Source organism: Neoarius graeffei, chromosome 4 (genome assembly GCF_027579695.1).
Source record: "Neoarius graeffei isolate fNeoGra1 chromosome 4, fNeoGra1.pri, whole genome shotgun sequence".
In the NCBI taxonomy this organism is placed as follows: domain Eukaryota; kingdom Metazoa; phylum Chordata; class Actinopteri; order Siluriformes; family Ariidae; genus Neoarius; species Neoarius graeffei.
Genome location: NC_083572.1, coordinates 111,551,244 through 111,563,354, shown reverse-complemented (window position 1 = coordinate 111,563,354; position 12,111 = coordinate 111,551,244). Strand labels below are relative to the sequence as shown.

Genomic DNA, 12,111 nt, shown 5'->3' with positions numbered 1-12,111 from the left:
AAAAATAATACTTTTTAAGGCCATTTTAAGACCTGTGAGAATAAAAAATAAGATCACTACCACGGGGAAAAAATATTTTTAAAAAATCAGACTCTAGGCTATTATGGTCAAAGCATATTTATATTTTAATCAGTGCATATCTAGTTTACAAACAGAATCTTATCTTTCCCACAAGTAAACGATTTTGCATATTCAGAATCAGGGAACATTGCCCTGAAGACGGTGCCCATGTCTTCGTTCGAATTGTAGGAGTGGTGTCGGTCAATCGTTTGCAGAACCCACAGTATTTCAGCCTTAAGTGTAGCGGTCAAGGTGAAAGCACCGAAGGCACTTGTGCTGGGAGAAGTAGGCACCGAAGGGAAAGTGGGCTTTGCGCTAACGTTTGCAACCGGTGATGCAAACATCTGCATGGGAACTGTTGTTACCTGACTGGCGGCAAAGCGTTTATGCTTTTCCCCTTTCATGTGAGCGTCAAGGGCAGTAGAGCCCATTGTTCCCAACTTTGTCTTTCTTGCAGAGTTTACACCGAGCTTCATTTTCGGACGTTGCTTTTGACAACCAACCGCTATATTTCTGGTCCTCAAGCCACTTGTCCCTAAACTTACACTTCCCCATCCTACATGTCTGCCACGCTAAAGAAACCACTTCTTCGTCTTTTCCCACAACACTATAAGGAAAACACTGCCCCCTAAGTGTTGTGTGATGCCTGTACTTTTAGGTACAGAGCGGTCTTTTTGCCATCTTCTTGTTACACATTGACGTGCGCTGTTTGAACAACGTTAGCACGGAAAAAAAATGTACAAACATATATTTTTGTGCCCCAATGAAATTTAATGCCACCCATATGAAAATTAATGCCACACTTCGAAATATTAGCAAAATATAAGGCTATTTAAGGCCTTAAACGCCATATACTGTATATCAGACTTTTTCAGACTTTTTAAGGATCCGCGGACACCCTGACCGTGCCGCCCCGTAATTAAATATATTTACTTAAATTTTATGGGAGGAGTCTTTGATGTCAGTGCTTTGTAACATTTAGAGGCGAAGATGTTTTCCAGAATTTACGCTTCTTTGCGGTTTATCACTAACATGACAAGCTACATTTTTACCTTAAGTATGAGAAAAAAAAAAACAGGCTACTGAGGGAATGTAAACGATAATTTGTTTAACAGACAGTAAATGGATAAAAAGTATGATGTTTCTTTCAAATGTAAAAAAAGTTAATCATTCCTACACTGGTGTGATATAAAAGAAATAACACTTAATGATGTGCTGTTGTAATGTTAGGTTTTGATCTGTCTTGAAAAACAAGTAGCAATCAGAACAGTCTGTACCAGTTTTAAGCATGTCAAACATATATTTATATGTTTGGCAATGCTCACCAGAGCTTTTTTTTAAATTTAATTTTTATTTTCTTTCTTTTTCTTTCTTTCTTTTTATTTATTTATTTATTTTCTGTGTGTTTGTGTAGTTTGAGGTTTGTTTGAGTGTTTTGTCCGCCGGTTGTGGTGTAGCTTCGGACCCAGTTTTGGAGGTAGAGATAACACAGCGCAAGCAAGCAGCCATCCGTTCCTGCAGCCATGACGGCACTGGTTGCGCACCCGCTTGTCACACTGGGGGTAAAAGCGGCGACAGTGGGAAGTGGGGGAAGGAATGCAAGAGCATCTCACTGCAGTGATCTTCAGGGGGAGTTTTTGTTCCAGCAACGGCCTTGGCCAAGGCCAGTGCTGTCTGAGGGAGCCAAAAGCAGATAAGATTGGGATTGTTTGGTCTTGGGGCGAGTAGACGCATTCTTTTACATGACTACTCTGTTTGTCCATTCTGGTCTCCGAATCAATCCATTTCCTTTGCAAAGCCAAAAGCTTCTCCATGATGTTATCCATGTTGCGGTTCAAGTTCTGAATAGCCACAGTCTGAGTGCCGACAGCTCTGTCCACCGATTCAGTCATGCCGGGCAGCTTTATGGGGCTTTGGACAGCTGTCACTGTTTTCTGATTTCCTTGATAAACCAGGGCAATGCCTAATCCAATCAGCAAAAGACCTGTAATCATGGTTCCGAATAGGTAGATGTCTTCAATGTCCTCCACAGAAAGAACTGCCAGGCACACGACCCGCCACTTCTCCCATGCATCCATCGGGTAGCCAGCTGCGAACATTCCAGCAGGACAGGCCGGTTCCCCTGAACCCAGGCATCTCGTCGAGAAAATTGTGTCAATTGTGTTAAGAGACCAGTTTATCAATTCCATGATTTTTAGTTTGGAGAGCAGTGCAGAGAGAGTCTCTCAAAAGTATAGACAGTAGACAGATGAGACACAAGGCGCAAAGCAGGGAAGATAAGGGAGAGGAGAGGCAGAGAGATGCGACCGCCTTCCGTGAGAGCATGGAGAAAAGATCAGGAATAATTTAAATAATCTTGTAAAAAATGAAAATAAATTCAATATTATTTCGAGAATCATCAACAATCAAGTAAGGTAGACATCAAAACTATGAAATAATATATGAATATAGATGGAATTATGTGGTAAACAAAAAAATATTAAACAAAATATGATTCATATTTTAGATTCTTCAAAGTATCCAGCGTTTCCCTTGATGACGCTTTACACTGTCAGTAAACCTGTTGACAACACTTTGACTACAAATATGGACACCTCAAACTACAATCCCCAAGGTTCACAGCGCCCTCTGTCTCCCGATTACTGAGTACAGCTGACCAGTGATTCTCCTAATCACCTGTAGCTGACCAGCTACAGTGATTCTCCTAATCACCACTTTCCCTACTTAAGCCACTTTCCCACACTACTCCAGTGTGAAGTATCATTCTGCTCTACCAGTTCATACCAAGCCTTGTTATTTCTGACTGTCTCTCAATTTCTGACTCTTTGCATTCCCTTTCACGTTTTCGCCCTTTTGTCTTCTCTCTACTATGTTGTTCACCGATTGCCTGACCCTCGCTAGTTTACCGACCACGATTCCAGTCTCTCATTTTGGCTTTGTTGACAGTTTGCTTCCTGCCTTCATCTGCACATAAGTGCTTGCATTCTGACAGGATACTTCACCACCATGGATGTAGCGGAAGAAGTGAAACAAACTGAGCTTAACGCCCAGGGACGCCTTCTGGGAGAACATCAGCAGATGCTAGCAGACCTCAACACACGTATGGTACAACTAGCCTCTGTGATGTCACAGGCCCTCCGAGCGCATCCTGAGTCTCCTCCGAGCCCTACACTGCAACTTCCTGCTCTGGAAAGATTCACTGGAGGCACTAACACATGTAAGGGTTTCCTACTTCAGTGTTCCATGTATTTCACTACTATGCCTAATCTTTCTGAAGAGCATACAATTGCAAAGTTCCTGTTTTTTCTCACTGGTAAAGCACTCCGATGGGCTAGTGCTTGGAACCAAGGAGGTGGGCAGATAAAATCACATGAGCAATTCCTTGCTCAGTTTAAGAGAGTATTCGACCATAAACCAGAGGGAATTGAAGTGGGTGAGAGCTTACTTACCATTTCACAAGGCTCCCGCAGTGTGGCTGAGTATGCCCTTGACTTCAGGACACTGGCTGCAGCCAGTGGATGGAATGATCCTGCTTTGAAAGCAATTTTTCGCTAAGGCCTGCATCCCGAGATTCTGAGCTCACCTGCAGAGATGAACAGTTCACGCTGGACTCTCTCATTGACCTAGCCATTCGCCTGGATCATTTGTTGACTCACCGTCCCTCCATTCAGGACAGTGTTAAGTTAGTTCAAACCTCAGAGGGCAGTTCACCCCAGAGGTATCACGCACTTGGTTAACATGCTCTGAACGTCTTAGGAGGAAGAAGGAGGGCTTGTGCTTTTACTACGGGAGTGCCGAACACCAACTCAACCAGTGTCCCATCTGTCTGTCTTGTGCAGCTCCCACAGAAGGTCCTGCATGTTATGTGAGTCCAGCTCGAACATTCAATTCCAGATCGTTTAAGGTTCCAGTGCTGTTAAAGTTGGCAAATTCCACACACATCTTTTCTGCTTTTATTGATTCAGGGGCAGAGGGGAACTTTATCAATGGCTTAGTCACTCAGAGGTTCAACTTGCCAACAACCCCTCTCCAAAGTGGACTCAGCATTTGAGCCATTGACGGAGGACCCATTGGAGAGGATCTAGTCACCATGTGCACCACCCCCCTTCACATCCAGGTGGGGGTGCTGCACTCAGAATTCATCTCCCTCTGTGTCACAATAACAGAAAATCACAATATCTTTCTCGGTTACCCCTGGCTTCAACTTCATGACCCCTTGATCTCCTGGCAAAGTAAAGAAATCCTCCAATGGTCACCAGCCTGCTTCCAGGGTTGCATAGCCCAACCACAAGTCAACATCTCATCTACCTCTGTGGAAAGCCTGCAACCGGACTCCCTTGACAACGTCCCTGAATGTTATCTGGAACTCAAGGAGGTGTTTAGCAAGGGACAGGCCTGTGAGCTACCACCTCATCATCCATATGACTGTGCAATTGACCTACTGCCAGTTATGTCCCCACCACGAAGGCGTATATACCCACTCTCCCAAAAGGAGCATGCAGCTATGGAGGAATACATTCAAGAAGTCCTCAAGCAGGGCTATATCCACCCTTCCAGATCTCCAGCTTCTGCAGACTTTTTTGTGGAGAAACAGGGTGGCAGTCTCTGGCCATGCATTGACTATAGGGGACTGAATCAGGTGTCTGACAAGTAACCATATCCACTTCCTCTGGTCCTGGCAGCCTTGGAGCAACTCAGGTCAGCCAAGATCTTTTTGAAACTTGACCTATGCAGTGCCTACAACCTTATCAGAATCAAGAGGGGCAATGAGTGGAAAACTGCCTTCAGCACTACCGCCAGCCATTTTGAGTACCGGGTAATGCCGTATGGCCTTTCTTCAGTGCCTAATGTGTTCCAATGCCTGATTAACAATGTTCTAAGGGACATGCTAGGCAAATACACCATCGAAGATATCCTCATCTACTTTCCAGATGAAGCAAGTCACAAGGATCATGTTAGAGCAGTTCTCAATCTCCTGCTTAAGAACCACCTCTACGTCAAGGCTTAGAAGTTTGAGTTCCACCAGAAACATATTTCCTTCTTAGGATATATCATCAGTGCTGAAGGAGTTAGCATGGACTCATCCAAGGTCTCAGTGGTCACATCTTGGCCCACACCCACATCCATAAAAGACTGTCAACATTTCTTGGGTTTCGCAAACTTCTATTGCTGTTTCATTGGGGATTTCGGCATAATCGCTGATCCCTTGACTACTCTGCTTAAGAAGGGAACCAAACGGCTCCAGTGGAACCCCATGGTCTAAGAGGCTTTTAGCCATCTGAAACAAGCCTTCACCTCTGCCCCAGTGTTACAGCACCCTGACCTGTCTAAGCCCTTCATCCTTGAGGTAGATGCATCAGATACCAGAGTAGGGGCCATTCTGTCACAATGGCTTGGGGAGAAACAGAAAATCCACCCTGTAGCCTTTTTTTTCCAGAAAGCTCTCATCTGCAGAAAGAAATTATGATGTGGGTAACAGAGAGCTGCTTGCCATTAAGCTAGCCCTTGAAGAGTGGTGACACTGGTTAAAGGAAGCCATGCACCCATTCATCATTCTCATGGATCACAAGAACCTTGAGTATCTTAGGAAAGCGAAAAGGTTAAACCCTCGCCAGGCCAGGTGGGCACTCTTTTTCACATGTTTTGACTTCACCATATCATTCTGTCCAGGCTCCAAGAACACCAAGGCCAATGCCCTATCTCATGTCTTTGCTCCACTTCATCAGAACTCAGTCACCCAATCAATTCTTCCACAACAATGCTTCTTAATCAGTCACCCGGGACCTCGATAAGGAGGTAAGGGATTCGCAACCTCAGAATCTACCCAGTAATCTTCCACCAGGGCTACTATATGTTCTGAAATGCCTTAGAGGCAAACTCATAACTTGGACTCATTCATCTCCTGCCACTGGACACCCTGGCAGTCAGCATACTCATCAGTTGTTGAGAAAGAAGTATTGGTGGGAGAACATGTTCACAGAAATCAACCATTTCATTACCTCATGCTCTGTCTGTGCCCAAGCAAAAGTTCTAAGAACCCCGCCAGCAGGCAAGCTCTGTCCCTCCCTGTATCTCAGAGACCCTGGTCCCACATAGCCATCAATTTCATCACCGACCTCCTTCCCTCTCAAGAGCACCGATCTCTGACAATGTCCTCAGGGATGCCATAATATCTGAAGACTTGCTGAAATAGTAGTTCAGCCATTTGTGATGCTGCGGGGATGCCAGGTAACAGGATGAGTTTAAGGTAGTGTGTGTGAGTTCCAGACAATACAAGGCAATACTACCATTATAATCAGGGCTTTGAACCAGAATTTTTTTCCTATTGGTTCGTTCCGAACAGAAACGGAATTTTAACATTTCCGGTTTTGGGTTCCACCATTAAATAGACGTTCCCTAACCGGTTAGAACAAAAAAATTTCGTTCCCGGAACGGTTAATTACGTTCCCTGCCAGCTGTTTAACAAATAGCTATAAAATTATGTCTCTGTCTCATCCAGCTTAAGCCAAATGTAGGCTAATTCTATTACAACCTTCATTAAATAAGACAAGAAATAATTCAAAACAATTATTATTTCAAATGTTGGCGATTTGGATTCTCAGTATGTCTTCCCATCTACACAAACAGAAAAAGTGCCAAAAACGAAAGATAATTCATTTAGTGTGTTACCAAAGGCTAGTCAGGCCCTATAGAGGGCTACCGCATGACGTCACCGCGCCACGAGATTTTGTTAAGCGCCATATTGGGAGACCAAGTACATATCTATGCAAGTACATACATACATAAAACAAACTACACCTGAAATGTAGCCAGGGCCGGTTCTGCCCTAATCTGGACCCGGGTGCAACATTGCGCAACCCCCCCCCCCCAAAAAAAAAAAAACACCAGTCTAAATCAGGACAACCATCACATAACTATAACTATAAACATTTTATATAAACTATTTTAACTAAATGGGCTATAATAAATAAGCCTGCAGGCAGCCATGGCGGGCTGCCTCAGAAAAGTAACCATTCAATGACACAACTGAAAGCCTGCAGCCACGGCGGGCTGCCTTAAAAAGTAACCATTTGTCCTACCTTAAAACTCGCTTTGCATTTTCTGCCTCCTTTTTTGTATTTTCGACCCTCCGTTTATTTTCTTTCCTTTTCTGAAAACCCGATTTGTGTCCAGACATTTTGTTCTGCTACCAACGAACTAACTCATCAGGTCTCGTCTCTCGAGCCCGCGATGATTCCCGTGGGAAGGGCAACAATTGATACATTTTTACAAACAGCCAATAGGGAGGTTGCAACGTTCAGGCTCTTCTTTGCTCAGACACTCAGTAATGCACTTACTGAGTAATGCACTTACTCACTTATTATCACGTGGAGACGTAATAGTAGTCCACCTTCCCGCTCTCTCCATTCAGTCAGCGAACGTCACACAGGAAGTGAATCCCAGCGGGTCATAGAAAATTGCGCAGGAGAAGAATGACTTTTTTATTTGTAGGCTACGGAAACTTTGAGGAACGAAATAAAAACCGGTATTAACCAGTTACCATTATTTTTAATAAGCGTTTCTGTTCCGGAACATAAAAAATAATAAAGTTTCTGGTTTCGTTTCTGTTCCATGTGAAATAGAAAAAGTTCCCGGTTTTCGTTCCTTGAACCGGTTCAAAGCCCTGATTATAATAGTACACCAATGTCTCGAAACTGTCAATGCCTGGTATAAGGAATATGTGGACAAACATCGGGCAGACAATCCAAACTTTTCCCCAGGTGACAGAGTATGGGTAGCAACTAGGAACCTAAGAAAACCCAACACCTGCAAAAAACTTCAGCCATGATATATTGGACCATTCAAGGTGATTTGTTGCATAAATGAGGTCTCGTATCATCTGGAACTCTCCCCTCACAGCAGATTAGCACCCACATTTCACGTCTCCAGTCTAAAACCTGCCATTCCAGGCCCCCTTGCTGAGAAGACATCGGTCCAGGAGCACCCAGCTCTTGACATAGAGGGCGAACCCATCTACCAGGTAAACAAGATCCTCAACTCTAGATGAAGAGGAGGGCAAGTCAAATACCTGGTAGATTGGGAAGGGTAGGGCCCTGAAGAACAGAGCTGGGTTGCCACCAAGGACATACTAGACCCACTCATCAAGCAAGAATTCCATGCTCTTCATCCCGACAAGCCAGTACCCAGAGGTAGGGGGCATCCTAGGAAGAATGTAGCTCCCAGAGGGAGCTCCTCGGGGGGGTTCTGTCAGTAAACCTGCTGAGAACTCTTTGACTACAAACATGGACACCTCGAACTACAATCCCAAAGGTTCACAGCGCCTTCTGTCTCCTGATTACTGAGTACAGCTGACATGCATTCTCCTAATCACTGCTCTCTCTACTTAAGCCACTTTCCCACACTACTCCAGTGCGAAGTATCGTTCTGCTCTACCAGTTCATACCAAGCCTTGTTATTTCTGACTGTCTCTCGATTTCTGACTCTTTGCATTCCCTTTCACATTTTTGCCCTTTTGTCTTCTCTCTACTACATTGTTTGCTGATCGCCTGACCCTTGCTAGTTTACCGACCATGATTCCAGTCTCTCGTTTTGGCTTTGTTGACAGTTTGCTTTCCGCCTTCATCTGCACATAAGTGCCTGTATTCTGACATACACACTATTGGCATTATCTTAACCTGCTCATGAGGTAGTCACCTGGAATGATTTTCAATTAACAGGTGTGCCTCATCAAAAGTTAATTAGTAGACAAGTTTCTTTCCTTCTTAATTCATTTGAGATCAAATAGTAAATAATAAATATCTCATTCATCTCATCTCATTATCTCTAGCCGCTTTATCCTTCTACAGGGTCGCAGGCAAGCTGGAGCCTATCCCAGCTGACTACGGGCGAAAGGCGGGGTACACCCTGGACAAGTCGCCAGGTCATCACAGGGCTGACACATAGACACAGACAACCATTCACACTCACATTCACACCTATGGTCAATTTAGAGTCACCAGTTAACCTAACCTGCATGTCTTTGGACTGTGGGGGAAACCGGAGCACCCGGAGGAAACCCACGCGGACACGGGGAGAACATGCAAACTCCGCACAGAAAGGCCCTCACCGGCCCCGGGGCTCGAACCCAGGACCTTCTTGCTGTGAGGCGACAGCGCTAACCACTACACCACCGTGCCGCCTAAATAATAAATATACTATAAGTAAATAGCCCTATTCCACAACTGTAGTAATCCATATCATGTCAAGAACCAAACAACTACGTAAAGAGAAATGACATCCATCATTACTTTATGACATGAAGGTCTGTCCAAACTTTTGATCGGTACCACATAATATATTTTCTAAGTTGGTGTGAACATGTTGGCTAAATATAGCTAAAGAACCAGGCTGTAATTCATGTTTTGAAACAAACAAACAAACAAACAAACAAACAAACAAACAAACAAACAGAAAAGTAAACCAAACAAAAAAACCCACAGTTCAATGTTGTAAACATTTGATTGTAGCTATGCATAATCAGCACATAAACATAATTACCCATCATGCTTCCATACACACACACACACACACACACACACACACACACACACACACACACACACACACACACAATAAGCCCAAAACAAAGTGAGAATGTGGTGTAGAAGTCAGATTACAAATAAACTGTGCATTTCCTCTGTCATGTACCTAATACAGGAGTATGTTTAGATCTAACAGAGGGAACTTTGCATCTGTCGAGATGTTGGGTTTATTTTGTGACTCGGAATAAACCATTTTACAAACCAAACAAACATACAAAAAAAAAAACCCAAATCCAAAATGTGTTTGTGAATAATATCGTGAATGAAAAGTGACAGTGATGTATGAGCAACACTCTAAATGCAAATGTCCTCCACTGCACACACGCAGGAGGATGCAGTCTGTTTCTCAGCATGTCACTGATTATTTTTCTTTTTCTCCATGTGTTTTTCAGGTGTTTTATAACTGGACTATACCATTACATTCCAGAAGGAGTGACCAGATACTCAAAACAAGGACTTTTGCAATGATTAATGGGTAAAGCGCACACACACACACACACACACACACACACACACACACACACACACACATTGTAAAGGAGTGTTTGTTACATGCTGCAATTTCACGTTTATTACAAAAACATATACACATAGGATTCACCCTGGGCAGGTCACCAATCTATAAACACAGATGAACAACCATCACACTCACACTCACGGGGGATTTAAAGGAGCCAGTTGACCAAATCTACATGTCTTTGGACTGTTGGAGGAAACCCACACAGGCATGAGGAGAACAAGCAAACTCAACACAGAAAGACCCCAGTCGGCCACAAGGTTCAAACCCAGAACCTTCTTGCTGTGAGGTGACAGTAAGAACCATTACACCACTGTGCCACCCAGGACCATTTCTATTGGAAGATATATTGTAAAATCTGGAAGAGAAAAAAGGAGATTTTGGAGTGAATAATGTCCATACATCATAAGTGTGTGCACACCATGGTGACCTGGATTTCCATACAAAGTCTGAGGAAAAGGGAGAAAAATCTGTCTCCCTTTTCTAAAGTCTGAATTTTTTGGTCTACTTTCAGGTTGTTTTGTGTGGTTTTATAACATGTAGTTGGGGTGGAAATTTTGCTGAAACCTGGTACTAAAGCTGCTCAAAATGGCCTGCTAGACTGTACACAGGGTGACTGCCATAAATTACAGCTTTACTCTAAAAATTCACTCGATACTAGCCTGCATCATAAATCACATGTGGTAGCCTCTCCACTTTTCTCCACCATTTTCTTTTAGACTGTTTTTATTAATCTTGTCCTGCAACTTATGAGCTGTTGCTGGTACATTTCAAATGCAGTGTTTGAGCTACAGAATTTCATTGGCTGGAATTGTAAACACTGATGCCATTATTAAATTAACTCATGATATTAGATAGATAGATAGATAGATAGATAGATAGATAGATAGATAGATAGATAGATAGATAGATAGATACTGTATTCATCCCAAAGGAAAGTAAGGCATCCAGTAGCTTATATGACACACACACAAATGCAAAAGAAAATAATAATAATAATAATAATAATAATAATAATAATAGATAAAACCCTCACAGAAGACAACTGTGAGATGATCACAGATTCTAGGCAGTATGCATAGTGGGAATGGTTCAGTAGGATGCTATGGTAGAATAAAATGTAAACAACAGTAGAAATGGTCTATATTTTCTATATTTATAGCAATAGAAATTAACTATGCAAGTCCATCCATCCACTTATCCATAATTGCTTATCCTGTGCAGGGTCGCGGGCAAGCTGGAGCCTATCCCAGCTGACTATGGGTGAGAGGCGGGGTATACCCTGGACAAGTTGCCAGATAATCGCAGAGCTGACACAGAGACACAAACAACCATTCACACTCAAATTCACATCTACAGTCAATTTAGAGCCACCAATTAGCCTCATCTTCATGTCTTTGGACTGTGGGGGAAACCGGAGCACCCGGAGGAAAACCACAGAGACACGGGGAGAACATGCAAACTCCGCACAGAAAGGCCCTTGTCGGCCACTGGGCTTGAACCCAGAACCTTCTTGCTGTGAGGTGACAGTGCTAACCACTACACCACCATGCCACCCCTATACAAATCCATAAATATTAAATATTCATAAACAAATACTAGAATTTATAATTAAAAAAAAGTTTGTGCATAGAGGCTAATATAGCCAGTAAAAGAAAAACAACAGAACCTTAATTCGGTTCAATAGGTCAAAACTATTGCTAACATGAATCATTTCATGCATAAATGATAAAAAAAATCCAGATTCTTTAGATTTGTTTTTACTTCTACTTGCATGTGGGGCATCATGGTGGTGTTGTGGTTAGCAATGTCGCCTCACAGCAAGAAGGTCCGAGTTCTAGCCCCGTGGCCAGCGAGGGCCTTTCTGTGTGGAGTTTGCATGTTCTCCCCGTGTCTGTGTGGGTTTCTTCTGGGTGCTCCGGTTTCCCCCACAGTCCAAAGACATGCAGGTTT

At 43.2% G+C, this 12,111-nt stretch overlaps 1 protein-coding gene across 1 annotated transcript in view; it reads left to right on the top strand.

Moving 5' to 3' along the window:
• The window catches only part of oca2 (oculocutaneous albinism II), a 315,932-nt gene that overhangs the window by 32,179 nt on the left and 271,642 nt on the right, over positions 1 to 12,111 (top strand). Inside the window, exon 8 of the mRNA XM_060918405.1 lies at positions 10,034 to 10,116. Coding sequence (XP_060774388.1) covers positions 10,034 to 10,116 — 83 coding nt within the window. The remainder of the gene's footprint in view (positions 1 to 10,033; positions 10,117 to 12,111) is intronic.